The sequence below is a fragment of the Fukomys damarensis genome, unplaced genomic scaffold (genome assembly GCF_012274545.1).
Source record: "Fukomys damarensis isolate Sample0158 unplaced genomic scaffold, DMR_v1.0_HiC HiC_scaffold_4, whole genome shotgun sequence".
NCBI lineage: Eukaryota > Metazoa > Chordata > Mammalia > Rodentia > Bathyergidae > Fukomys > Fukomys damarensis.
In genome coordinates this window covers 44311291-44325900 of record NW_022900916.1, presented here as the reverse complement: position 1 = coordinate 44325900, position 14610 = coordinate 44311291, and the positions used below count along the sequence as shown (strand labels likewise).

The window sequence follows — 14610 nt, the reverse complement described above, 5'->3', positions numbered from 1 at the left end:
GTTAATTATGGTCTGTTGTGTCTTCATATGCATTGTGTTTATTGATCTCATTTATACTTACCACAGGTTATCAGATTTTGATTACTAATCTCTAAAGCAATAGTATTTCACTATGTCATTGTCCTTAGATCTTTTCTCGTCTTTCTTTTTTTTTTCTTTGTGATCTGCAGCAAACACATTTATTGCTTCTCAGAGCAGCACTCTTTGTTAGGTTTTGTCAGGTTTTTATTCAGGTGGGATTTTTCCAACTTTAAAAAGTTCTAGAGTTTTAAATAGGAAGCAAGTCTACAGTAATTTTATTAGAAAAATTTATTTTTAATAGTACATGTTTGTAGCATATAATGAACACTTTCACTTTGGGGAGTTGATATATGCACAAAACTTATCTTAATTCATTGTCTCATCCTCTTCCCTCTTCTCTCTTCCCCTTTCCTCCATCTTTTGGTCCCCTTCCCCTTTGCAAAAGAGCTATCTTCCTTTTATTTACCATCTTGTATTCTGCTCTTTATTTATATTTCGGGTTTCTCATAGAAGACAAATTATGGGATATTTAAGCTTGTGTCTTATTTCACTTAACATTGTGATCTCCAGTTGCATTCATTTTCCTACAAATGACTCAATTGTATCCTTTTTATGGCAGAGTAGTACTAGATTCTGTATAAACTCCGTGGGTCAGTATTTGTAACACATTGGTGCGGAAGGCTGGGTAACTGCAGACATTTTATTGAAACATGCATTATTTCAGTGGGCATTTATTTAACCATTACATGCCAGGCTCTAAGATGCTAAAATTACAACACGAATAAGAAGTGGAAATATTGTGGTTCAAATGCACACAGGGAAGCTGTAAACATCACATGAATCTCTGATGTGGCAGAGATTACTCTGTCTGTCTTATTCACCAAAGCCTTCTTACTTCCCTCTGGTGGGTCCAGGTCCCCTTGATCACCTTCTCCTTGTGTAGAATTCCTTGGCATCTACTCTCTGCTTGCTAGTGTAAGCTGACCTGCTAACTTCTGAGCTTTGTCTGAACTTTTCTGCCACTGTGAGTTTTCATGCTTGTCACTCAACAACAGTGTGCACTGAGTTCTGTGTATCAAAAGTCTGTCCATCCTTTAAGGCCTGTATTCGTATGCTGTTACTTCCTTTGTTTGTTTTGCTTCAACTTATCTGTACCTTTGGCATTTGTGAATTTATTTAACACTCCCTGTGCACATTCATACACACACACACACACACACACACACATTCATGCATGTGTGTCTTTGTGGAATATAATAAACCAGCAAGCAAGAAAACAAGCAAATCTGAACTCCCGTATAACCCATACAGAGTCTGGAAGTGTTTTCCATTCTGCTTGGAAGAGAGACTGTGTCGTATACAAATACTGAATACAGACATTCACAACTTCTATTTCACAAACATTTAATTTCTTTCTACTTTTTAATTTCTTTCCTTGTGTAGAGAAAATAGGTTAATGAAAAGACAATCCAGTATATTAATTGCTGCATGAGACACAGGCATGGGAAATTTATAGGAGTGTCACTGAATCAGGTGAGTCAGTGAGTGGAGGAAAGAATGGATAAGTACGCAAATGAGTGATTTACCTTAATTCTCCAGAGCTCCCATTGAGCTCTCCTGATGGGGAAATCAGCCTGATAATCTGCTGCAACTAGTTAGGTGTCCTAATTTCTTCTTTCACAATATTCTCTCATAAAACATAGGTATGTACTGTTTAATTCTAATGAATTCTGTGCAGCTGCTTTCTGGGGTGCATAACCCTATCCTTCCCTACATGGATCCATGTGTTCCCATTAAAAGCATTTATTTGAGAATTTATAAAACTAATGTTTAGGCAGAAGATTGGTTTCATCATTAAAGATAGGTAAAATATAGTGAAAGTCTCTGCTCACTTTGTTTTATTCTGGCATACTTTGACACCTACTTCCTTTGGTTTTATAATCCTCCTGATTTTAGAGTGCTTTGCATGATGAACTTCAGGTTTTTACTTTTTCCAAACTTCATGTGTTTATAGTTCTTCTCACAAAAATGTTTATTCCCTTTTTCTGGCCTTTTTCATTTTACCTTTTAATAAAACAAAATTAAGGAAGTATCTTGAGCCTGTACTTTGCCAAGGATCTAGTAGAGTTTTTAAACTGAATCAATAATGTGTAATTTTTATGTATTCATAATCCAGTAACTTAATAGCACCGTTCTATAAAAAGCATAGATTTCAGATTTCAGGTCTTTCTTGATTTCCTTCTCAAGAAGCTTAGTAGGAACTATTCAACTTAACTATCACACAATAGTCCAATGAGACATTTGACATGAGACATGTTTCTTTACTTGGTCATTTTGGTTTTATTTTTATGATTTCAGGTTTGATCCCTAAGAGCTCAAACCCATAAAAACAAAAAAGTTCATCATTTTTTGTCTCATTCAACAGATGCTTTTTGAACATCTACTATGTGCCTTTTAAATATAAGTAATGATGTATGGACAATCAACAAATAGAGAAACACTGTATTAGAAGAAGAAAAATAAATGAAGGACAGAGAATTCAGGTTGACAAAAGGGAGAAGTGTATTTTAGACAAAGAATTCATAACATGTCTTTCTGGTAGGGAAAAAATATGAGAAAAGGAAAAAATGGAAACAAAGTCTTTATAAATAGGGATGGGTGGAGGGGGTGAAGGGAGGCCAGGGGTATGGGGAAAAAATAAGACCCAAGATACATCACGTAAAGGTACAAGATCCCAATGATGAATGCAACTGTACTGTATACCTAAAAAATACCAATAAACCTAATGAGAAAAAAAAAAGAAGTCTTTCTGTTGTGATCGTTTGAGCAAAGACCACAGTTAAAGCAGAAAGGAGCCATCCGAACCTTGCAGACATCTGAGAGAGCACCCTAGAAAGAGTCTCAGTGAGGGCCAAGCTTGTGTATGCTCAGGGGACAGACAGAACAGGAGCTAGCGTGGCTACACCAGAGTGAGCAGTGTGAAGTGGTAGGAGATGAGAGCAGACAGGGCACGAGTGGTGACCACAGAGGATCTTTTGACCACTTTGAGGGAGACGGAAAGGCACTGAAAGGATTTGTGTCAAATGGTGACACATGATCTGGCACGTACACTATTTTAAAAAATCACTTTAGTATCTGAATTGTATTGATTTTCTTTTACTTGTAACAATTTACTGCATGTACAGTTGTTCACAAACTTAATTTGCTTCACAATTCTGGAAAATATGGCCATGTGTGTGTTTGTGCAGAAAGAATGGCTGTGGCCTTGTTCATCACTCAATGCAGCATTAACAAACAAAAACAAAACTTTGCCAAATGCTTCTGTTTGCAAACCAAAACTTTTGCTAACAAAAGCGCTCATGAACCAAAATACCACTGTAGAATGACTTAAAACAACACATACTAATTATCTCCAAGTTTCTTAGGGTCGGGAGTTGGATAAGAGAGACTGCTTAGATGACTTCTTTGCTCGGGCCCTCGAGATTCTGACATTAAGGTTTCTCATTGGAAGCTTGGAGTACTCTTCCAAGACCATTTAAGTCTTTGGCAAAATTGACTTCCTAGAGGTTAAAGGGCCAAAGTCCTTGGTTGTGGTTTGTTCTCCCTGAGAGCCTGTGGGCCACTCTCTGCTTCTAGAATTGGCCCTTAGGTCCTGGCCACACAAGGTCTTACCATCTAGTGAGTATTCAAAGCCAGAAGGAGAAGCTCTCATGCCCAAAATCTCTCTCCAACTTGCCAGGGAGTTTTCTACAACAATTACAACAGCAATTTCCCCATCACCTTTGTCATCTAGTTGAGCTAATGAAGGTAATGAGTCTCCGCTTTCATGCACAAGCCTGGCCCCACCTTAAACTGAGAGTATTAGGCAGCACATGTACACCCAGGGAGTGGGAGTTTGGCTGATGTGGCCATTTAAAATTTCAACTTACTGCATAAGTAGACAAAAGATTGTGGAAGAGTCAAAAGACCAAGCTGTAGGCCAGTTAAAACACTAGGGAAGTCTAAACCAGAGCTTCTCAAAATTTTATGCTTATGATTTCCCAGAAATTGTGTTAGAATATAGGTTCTGACTTCATGACGTTGTGGTGGTCCTGACTCTCCTAACAATCTTCACTTGGGTAATGCTGCTTGTGGAGCACCAAAGTGCAGGCAAGTGGTGGCAGTAGTTTGAGCTAGGATGATAGTGGTAGAGGTGGTGCAACTAGGGACGGTCTTTGAAAGCAGAGCCAAAAGGGCTCACTGAAGGGGAATCAGAAACATCTGAATGACTTCTAAGTTTAGGGGATAACAAAGGCTGTGGGAGGAGCTTACTTCAGAGCACAAGTCAAGAGTTCAAGTCTGATGTGCAACATGAAAGATGCCGTTTAGAGTCCAAGTGGAGAAAATCATGAAACATGATGGAAAAAAGCAGGCTTATACACCACATGCATTATTATCAGAGAATTAAAATGTCATGTGTCTGGGAATCTCAACTGTGTGACTCTTCTTCAGTGTGCTTGAAATGTTTTATATTTTGAAGAGTCAGCAATGCAAAGGACCTTATGGATTCATTCTCCAGTGTGGCTCTTTGCTTCTGTAACATTGACACTGGTAAAATAAGCAATGTTTTTTTTGGTTTTTGGTTTTTGGTGTTTTTTTGTTTTTTGTTTTTTTTGCCACCAAGTCAAAGTTCCTTATGAGAAAAGGTCAACATCTCATTACTCAAATCATTAAAACTATTTCTAGAAGCCAAAATATGCATGACTGCGCATATTGAAAGTGTTATTGTACTCAAACACTTTCTAGGAATAGAGCCAGATTTCAAAATAAAATGTATTTAGCACCTATTAAGGTAAATACTCTCTGTGAAATATATTACCTAGTTTCTCCTTGACTCCGTAAGCAGTTTTCTTTCTCGGGCTAAATCATGCAGATTAGCTTTGTCAAATTATGAGAGGTGACCATTAGTTTGGGACTGCTCAGGAGTTGGTCCTCATTGTCTTATTTATCACACAAAAAGGATAGCATACTCTAGGGTTATACCAAAGACATGTTTCACTATAATTTTCCTAAAATTCAATTGCATAATATCTTGACCTCACCTATTCACATTTTCTTAAAACAAAGAATTTAAAAGTATATGCACTGCAAAAATGGTGCTACCATTTGGCACTTTTTTGTAATGGTAGATACACTAGAGTTTAACCACAGAAAAATTTAAGACTTGCATACACAACATTTCAAATGTTTCAATAGGACTGTATATAAAACTGTTGTTAGAACTGCTTTGGTGTAAATCTAGTGAAACAAGAATACTGGAGATGGTTCATGGTTCCAGATGGGGATGAAACAAAGTCAAAATAGGGTAGTTTTGGTTCAGAGAACTGGTTATTCTGTGGAACAGATGGACATTCACTGTAAATAAAAGTATTTACAGAAAGCTTTGTTTTGTTTTGTAGTGTTTTTCTTATTACTAACAATGAGACTTGGTAGGTTTTAGGTATTCAGGAAAAAAAAAGTAGAAGAAAAGGAGATATTTCAAAGATAGCCTGATGTGTTTGTTTGTGTGTGTGTGTGTGTGTGTGTGTGTTTATATAAATAAGACCTGACTAAATGGAAAGCAAATCAAATGACTCAGTGACAGGGCTGACAGCAGGTCTGGGGTTGGGTTGAGTATCTCTATGGAAATTGCAAAGGAAATCAGAACTTCCACCATCAGAAACTTCTTCCGTCTGAAAAATTGAATTAAAGCCGAGTCTCTTATATGATAGGTTTTCTGTTGATCTGGAAGAATGTGGTGGCTGAAACAAGGCTTTGTTTTACAGACTTGTATTTATTGTGTTTCATATGTTTCAAAATATAGAACCTTGAAACAACACAACTCCTATTAGCTAAATCTGGAAATAGGCTATGTGCCCATTAACAGATAAAGTTAAAGCACACAAAAGTATAAATAAACATAAGTATAAATAATTTAAAGAGGTAGATGATAGGTGGGAAACAGGGAGATACACTGTGGAGATGGAAAAAAGATCAGTAATGAGAGGAAAAAGGAGAGAGAAAGGGAAAGTTAAAAAGATCAAGATGGGATATGTACATGTATCAATTCCCCATGATGAATGCTTTTATTGTGATTTGAAAGCATATACTAATAAAAGGTATTTAAAGTAGATTAATATATTCATAATCTTATGAATTAATGCAAAGATATTCCAGTTATCTAACTGTTGTATCTAGTTTTTATGTAATGTATTCACTAGTCATAATACTAAATTAGCTTTTGTGTGGTTGGTTATTTATTTGTTTGTTTGTTTGTTTTGATACTGGGGATCGAACTCAGGACCTTGCACTTGCAAGGCAGGTGCAGTGCCACTGAGCTAAATCCCCGGCCCTGTGTGGTAATTTTAGAAACTTACTCTTTCCTTTCCATAGGAGCACTGAATCAGAAAAACTGGGGAAAGAAATATCCAGCATGTAATAGCCCAAAGCAATCTCCTATCAATATTGATGAAGATCTTACTCAAGTAAATGTGAATCTTAAGAAACTGAAGTTTCAGGGTTGGGATAAAGCATCTTTGGAGAGCACATTCATTCATAACACTGGAAAGACAGGTAAACTATTTGCATTTTCTTGGCCTTTAATAAAGTTTTTCACACCTAGACTAAATTAGTTTCATGTAACTTTGAAAAACTTACAATGAACTGAATAGAGAATATTGATATACATATATTTACACAATACTTTGAAAATTTACACAAAAATTAAATGACCTGCATTTTCTGATACAATTACGCAGCCCCTTGAAGATGTGATAAAAATAATGTTATTGTAGATAATGTAACTTTAATAACTCCATCACAGGTAGTTACACAGTCAAGCAGGATTTCTATATGTTGGTCATTATAGTTGATCTTTGCTGCTTAGCCTAATGCAATATTCAATATATGGATATGAAAAATATAGGGCCAGAGATTTAGCTCAGTGGTTCCACCACCTGCCTCTCAAGTGCAATGTCCTGAGTTCAATCCCCGGTACCAAAAAAAATATATATATATACATACATAATCAACTTATAATAAAATTTTAATGAAACGAATTACTAGCCTTTCTATGTTGAAAGTTTAAAATGGTAAACATCTTGTTAAGTTTCAGGTTTTTTTAGACTTTTTTTAAAATGCACAATTTTTTTAAAATTTCAGTAAGGTATACATTAAAGTAATTTTCAGAAAATGATATCTTCCATATTTGAGATTATATTTTAAATAAAATAATATATCAAGAAGTTATATAAAACAATTCTATACAGTTGACATAATTAGAAAAATATTCAAAATTCTAGTAGTTATGTTGGAGTGATTTTATCATGAGCAAAGTTTTCTGTTTTCCACTGTCTGTTTTAAGTAATATAAATATTTAAATATAATGATTTAATTTCAAGTCCCGTGACAGTAGTAATTTTGGCTTATATATAATACGCATTCAGTAAGCATTTAAGGACTAACGCTACTATATCTTATAAATTAAACAATAAAAGAATATCACCCCAAGTCTTCAGTTACAATTTTCTAGTAATTTTTTTTGGTACCGGAGATCGAACTCTGGTCCTTGTGCTTGCGAAGTCTTCAGTAACAATTTTGAAGTATGTTATAAAGTATGTAAAACATATCACCTCTGCTTTATTTTTCTTAGGGCAGAGTAGTTAAACATCTACATTTCAGCCATGCTGCTTGGGTTTATTAGTGTCCAAATAACAATATGGACAAGTTGCTTACCTTGTCCATGACTTAATTGGCTTATCTGTACAATCTGTTTTTCTAGAATCATATGTCAAGTGATTCGTACATATTTAATACATATAAAGCAGATAGTGTAGTGCACAGTGCATTCTAAGTGATAAATAAATGTTCACTATCATTACTATCATTATTGTTGTGCTCTTGGTTATTATACAATAATTAATGGAAATTTGTGTCCCTAGATGGCCAGCCAATATGCTAGATTCAGACCTTGATGCCCATAGTGATTTCTGATTAGTAGAACAAAGACTATTTAATTCTAATTAAGAGACATCCAAGTCTCAAGGTTAAGCTTTCAAGAAAGTCATTCTGTACATTACTTGCAGGATGCAGTCAGACACTGCCTGCTCTGGGCCTCATAGGGCCCAGACTTAAGAGTCTAATGTTGCCACTCAGTGCTCATTCAAACCTGGGATGGCTGAACCACCTTCAGTAGGAATGGCTTCCCTCCTTCCTTGACCCATCCCAGACCACAGGTGCTGGGCCTGGTAGAGCCTGGATGATTCCCAGAAGGACAGCAGATGGGCAAAACGGTATGCTAAGGACTAGAAACAGGCTGACTGACAGCGAGAAGGTGCAGCACTCCCGGTAAAGAGTTTTTCAGACCCTTGTTCCTCTCTCTGTACTCACTCCCCTCACTGCCAACCAATAGCTGGGAAGTGGAGCCTTGGAGGAGTGGTCACCTGGAGACACCAACCAGTATGGGAGGACTACTGTCTTCTGCTCTCAAAGATACACAGTAGTTATAGTCTTAAGCTGCCTTTACATTTATGTAAGATATATTGAGTTTATTATGCAGAATACAAATTTGAGCTCCCAAACTAACTTGATATCTTTTTTATATTTATCAAATAAATGATTTTCCTAATGTACCTTAAAGAGGAAGAATTTAGTTGATACTTACAAATTTGACTTTTTTCAGACACTTAGAAGAAAATTCATCATTTTTTTCTTTTGTTCTGATGTAGTGGAAATTAATATCACTAATGACTATCGTCTTAGCGGAGGACTTTCAGAAATGGTGTTCAAAGCAAGCAAAATAACTTTTCACTGGGGAAAATGCAATATGTCATCTGATGGATCAGAACATAGTTTAGAAGGACAGAAATATCCACTTGAGGTAAGTTAGTATTTCCACTTGTTTCAGTTTCATTTTCTTAATCATTGAGATTTTATTTAGCATATAATTTGGAATTAAAATTTTATAATTCATAGTTATATTTTGGTATTCAGTTTCATTTTCTTAATCATTGAGATTTTATTTAGCATATAATTTGGAATTAAAATTTTATAATTCATAGTTATATTTTGGTAACATTTTGATTACTTGATGAATAGCTGCCTTCCTTTCTAGACTAAGCTCAAAGACCATAAGGTTCATCATTGATTTTACACTTCAGGGTACCCAGAAGGCCACATACTATAGTGGGAGACCCATAAATCGGATAAGTAGATGTTTTGTCTACATTCTGGAGAATCCTTTGACTTAATTCCTTTGGTTATAATGAGAAAAATCGGTGTTTTAAATGTAATAAAAATAAATGTTTTTGTAATAAAAAATGAACATTTCAGACATCGAGAGTGTAGATTGGCAAAAGAAATGGGCTGGAGTTTATCCATAGTTTTGCTGGGTGCAGTGGTACATGCCTGTAATCCCAGCACTCAGAAGACTGAGGCACCTGTGAGTTCAAGGCCAGCCCAGACTACATCCTGAGTTTAAAGCCAGCCTGAATACATAGTGAGATTTTGTCTCAAAAAAACAAAAACAACAGCAATAAAAGAATTTTAAATGCTTTATTCTCAGTGCTCATGGTTTATTTCATTGAAGCTGTAATTATAGTATGCCTAAAATGTTCCAATAAATTTAATGAATTAAAATATTTTTAATTATGTGTAAGTATTTATTTAAAAAGACAATAATTAAATACACTATCATGAACCACAAGAAGTTTTGTAAGAAAACATGTTTTTTAATGTATACTTGCACCAAAAATTCATCATATTAATGCTTTTTGAGGAGAGTACCAGGAGATTGAATCAAGGGCCTTTATACTGAGCTACATCCAGTATTTTTTTTTTTTCTTGAAATAGTTGCCTCCCTAAGTTACTAAATTTCCCAGGCTAAGCTTAAACTTAATTATCCTTGTGCCTCAGACTCCCAGATGTTGAGACTATAGGTGTGTACCACCATGCCTGGCATATTAACATTTGGCATTTAAGAAAAAAATTTTTGAGATACAATCCAGTAGTTGTAGTCCCATAGTTGATAATAAAAATTATTAACTATGATGAATTATTTCTTAAAGGGCCAAAAATTCCTTTTTTAAAAGTGTGGGTTAGTACATACACATTTATGAGTTATAGTTTAGAAGCTTTTGTGCTTAATATAGTCTTAAAGAAAATCACATTTTTAAAATTTGATTTGTCTATGAAATAAAAGTCAACCACTTAGGCACATTATATTTCACTTTAGAAAGTTTTGCTTTCCCACAATATTATCTATTTAAACAAAGATACACTTTTTTTAATGCAATAAACAACAAAGGGCCTGAACAATCAAAATCAATAATAAAGAATTTGTTCACTAAACTTCATTATTTTGTATTTCCAAAAACTACCTTCCATTTGATTGTGCAAGCAGGGACCCCAAGGAGTGTTCCTGACTTGCTCCCTCCACCATTTTATACATTCCAGGATAAAGACTTCTTAGTTCTCCCAGCAAATGCTATGGGAAGACAGAGACAATCCACACCACTATCGTTGCTTACATAGATTATTAAGTGTCACTGCAACTGGTCTCTCTCTCCAGTCTTAGCTCCCTCAGTCCATCCCTGCCCCAGCCCAGCCCTCCTTACCTGAATTAACTGAAGGTTCTCAGTGACTTTCCCTTGCCTTCAACCCTAATCTGCTGGGGCAACGTCGTAGTCCTCCTGGGTGCGGCCCCTGCCTCCCTCTCCTGCCTCATCTTTCTTCTCCTCTCTTCTCTCTCTCTCACATTGGCTTGGCTGAAATCACAAGAGATGGTTTTCAATTCCTCACACTTTTGTTGTTTTGCTATAATCCTTTCCCCGTCTTCTCCCTGTGATGTGAACACACAGCCACTGCTTCTGCCTTTCCAGATAGTTGAAAGCTGCCATCAGGAAGGGTCAGTTTAGAAACCCTCTCTCTGCAAAGGCTTTGGTGACTCTCTCGTGGCAGAAACGGTTGCCATCCTCTGCTTCATATAGAATTTCTCTCCTTAACCACCCTTAAAGAGTCCTAGAGAATTTCTGCTCTTGCCAAAACTATTCAGTTACCCAGCTCTATTACTTGAATTGCAAACCTATAACCTGAGCAGCACCAAGTTATCAGTAGGAATAGAGGTGGTTACAGACACACAGGTGGACTGAGGGAGAAATTAGCAAGTGCAACTTCCCAGCAAGACAGGTGAATTAAAATAAGAAACTTAAAACTCTTGGTGTTTCTTGATGGGAACAAAATCTATGAGAATTTCAGTGTTAGTAGAGCACAGTGCGGTAAAATCCAAAATTGGTAACCCTGGACTATCAAGAAAACATATATACTCAAGAAATAATGAACCTCATATTTGACAGAATTCAGGAAAATGGTAAAATAGCATGTGGTTTATATTTATATAAATTTATGTATGAAAATACTGTAGTGCATTATCCCTATAATGTTCATTGGTAAAAGAACATTAAAGTAGCAAGTATTATTTTAGATACATCTAACTTTGCATCATTAGGGGATGATAAAGGATAGTCTGTACTTAGGTATACTTGTAACTGGTAAAATATTTTTAAAATACACAGAATGCAGAATTACACAGTTTATAGAATTTTTCAAGTAGAATTTATTATTGTTCATTTTATTGTCTTTGCCTACTTTGTTGATGGTTTTGTATGTAACAAAGCTATCATCATTATATTTATAGATGCAAATCTACTGCTTTGATATGGACCGATTTTCAAGTTTTGAGGAAGCAGTTAAAGGAAAAGGGAGATTAAGAGCTTTGTCCATTTTATTTGAGGTAATCGCCACATAAAAATTTATAACTAACTTAATCCATTTAAAAATTCCATGAAATATTGATGTGAAATATCACGCCATACTTTGTTCCACGTGGAAGAACTCACAACCACAATGGCAACCGGCATTCATTTTCAAAGAAGCTGATCCTTGGCTGGTATGTTTACAAGGGCACTCAGACTCATTGACAGGGTGGGTTTCTTTCAACCGGAGCAAACTCTTCTGAAAATGTGCATTTTTGTTCATTTTTACATGCAAAGTGTATTAATTATAGAGCAGTGTCTGGGAATCGATATTTCAAATTTTATTTTTTTCTAGTATAAATTTAAGAGCCCTATGGTTTTTGTCTTGTTTTATCTGGCTATGAAAAGGAAAATGTGTGTTTGGGACACGCGTTATTTGTGACACTAAAAATGGAATTCATTAATCTTTACATTTTTATTAAATAGTTTATCAGTGGCTTTATCCTGTTTTGTAAATGCTATTCTTTGTTGACAGGTTGGAATAGAAGAAAATTTGGATTACAAAGCGATCATTGATGGGGTGGAGAGTGTCAGTCGTTTTGGTAAGCTCCTTGGAGAAGTATCTTTCTTCAGGATTTTACTCCCATGAGTCTCTCTCCGGTTACTAGACCTTCAAACTTGTACTGAGCAATGCAACTGGCTTTCTTGGTGCTCTAGCTTTCGGACAGCACTCACATACACACCATCATAATCCAATTTTCTCAAAAAATGATGGTGTAATTGAAAAGCACTACTATAATTGAAAAGTTTTGTGAAATTTGAGACAGAAATTTATGACAAGTATTTGAAACACTGTGCATTGTCAACAAGTCCATAAGAGAGACCAAATTGTTGTTACTGAGGTTCAGAGACAGGAAGAGCGGATTCTGTACTGAGGAGAGGGAAGAGGAAATGAAATCTCTCTTTTTATTTCCCCAACTTTTTCCCCCTTGAATTTCTTTTGCATTTTAAGAACATTCTCTACTTCACAACCCAATTTGAGTCTCACCTCTGCTCTCCCTTTCCTGGACTCCAGCTATCCCAGCATCGTCATTTCCTGCCTAATTCGGCAGTCAATTTCTGCCTGCTTATTTACTTAGAATTTTCCACAAGGCTTTTATAAGAGTGAATTTTGTCTTCAGCAGAAAAAAGGAGCAATTTCAGTCTATTAACAATTAAGAAGGGAATTACTTTAACAAAAATTTCAGATATTAATAACATGAACCTAAAACTGGAAAATATTCACAGATGAAAAATAAATATTCACCTCAGTTCCTGAAAACTTGACTTCCATTCTGATTTTGATAATCTTAATATTTGAAAAAAAGAGAATGTATTTTAGAAGTTACTAATTAATCCCTAAAAAATATAATTTGAACTGTCTAATGAATTAAAACAATATTTATATTGTGTCTATACACAAGACTGCCAATTCAAATAAGTTTCTGTTTCTAAGATTTACTCTTTAATTCAGACTAGAACCGTTTATCTCTACCTTTAATTCTTTTGGGGAGGGGAACTGAGATTTGAACTCAGGTCCTTGTGCTTGTGAGGCAGACAGAGGAACCACTGAGCTAAATCCCCAGCCCACTTTAATTCTTAATAGTGCCTGTTTAAAGTGTGTTTCAAAAGGCAAAAATCCTCACAAGTCTTCATTTCACTTGGGTTTTTCAACTCTGTCTGCACATTTGCATCATCTGGGGATGTTTTAAAAATGCAGATGCCCAGACCCTACTGCTACAGCTTTTAATTCAAGTGATTTAGGGTGATGTCTGAGTTACTAGCATTTTTGTAAAGCTTCCCACGTGATCGTGACAAGGGTGAAACTGCTGCTCAATACAGTGACTAGATTGACTGGCTTCAGGAATTATTTTGTAATGACCTAAGTCTCCTAAACAGAATTTCATACACTGGTCTGGGTAGTTAGGAGGATACAAAAATGAGTGAGATAGATCTTACTAGTAAGTAAACTGCTACTTATAGGAGCAAGGGTTAATACTAGAGCTAGAGGGTAAGACAGTGCTGTTGCCCAACACTGTTGGAAAGATGCCGAAATCAAAACAGGACTATTCACGAAGACAAATATATTTAGATTATTTTGGGGATCTGAGGTCAGCTCACTTAGGAAAGCTCTATCAGCTTCCTGTAGGAATTCTCTAATCTGGATGCTAGTTCATGAACAAGAACACATATACTAATATGCATGTATATGTTTATAGATATATGTATGTCATTTTTTACTATATATCTAATAGATATATTTGTAATAAATATATTTGCAATAGATATGAGATATATCTGTATGGAAATATAAATATGTAAGTGTATATTGTGTCTAGAATATATTCTCTACTCTTTAAATTGCCTTTTTACTCTTTAATAGTTATTATTTTGATAATCATGTACTAAAATTAATTTTTCTTTCTATGAGTAATTTTTTGCATGCTATTTCAGAAAATTCAGCCTACTTTAATATTTTTTTTCAGCTTTAATTGAGTTTATTGGTACATTTTAGGGATACAGTACAGTTACATTCATTGTTGGAATCTTGGACCTCTACATGACAAGTGTTGATTCTCATTTTTTCCCCTTGTCCCTGCCCTCCCTTCACCCCCTCCTCCCCTCCCCATCTACAACTAAAATTATTTTCTTTCTATGAGTAATTTTTTGCATGCTATTTCAGAAAATTCAGCCTACTTTAATATTTTTTTTCAGCTTTAATTGAGTTTATTGGTACATTTTAGGGATACAGTACAGTTACATTCATTGTTGGAAAATTGTG

At 35.4% G+C, this 14610-nt stretch overlaps 1 protein-coding gene across 5 annotated transcripts in view; it reads left to right on the top strand.

Annotated features, from left to right (window-relative positions):
• Ptprz1 (protein tyrosine phosphatase receptor type Z1) overlaps positions 1-14610 on the top strand; it is a 173123-nt gene that overhangs the window by 79656 nt on the left and 78857 nt on the right. For all 5 annotated transcript variants that reach the window (XM_010635346.1, XM_010635345.1, XM_033758096.1 and 2 more), the window contains exons 3-6: positions 6433-6612; positions 8766-8917; positions 11732-11827; positions 12325-12391. In XM_010635346.1, the coding sequence (XP_010633648.1) occupies positions 6433-6612; positions 8766-8917; positions 11732-11827; positions 12325-12391 (495 nt within the window). The remainder of the gene's footprint in view (positions 1-6432; positions 6613-8765; positions 8918-11731; positions 11828-12324; positions 12392-14610) is intronic.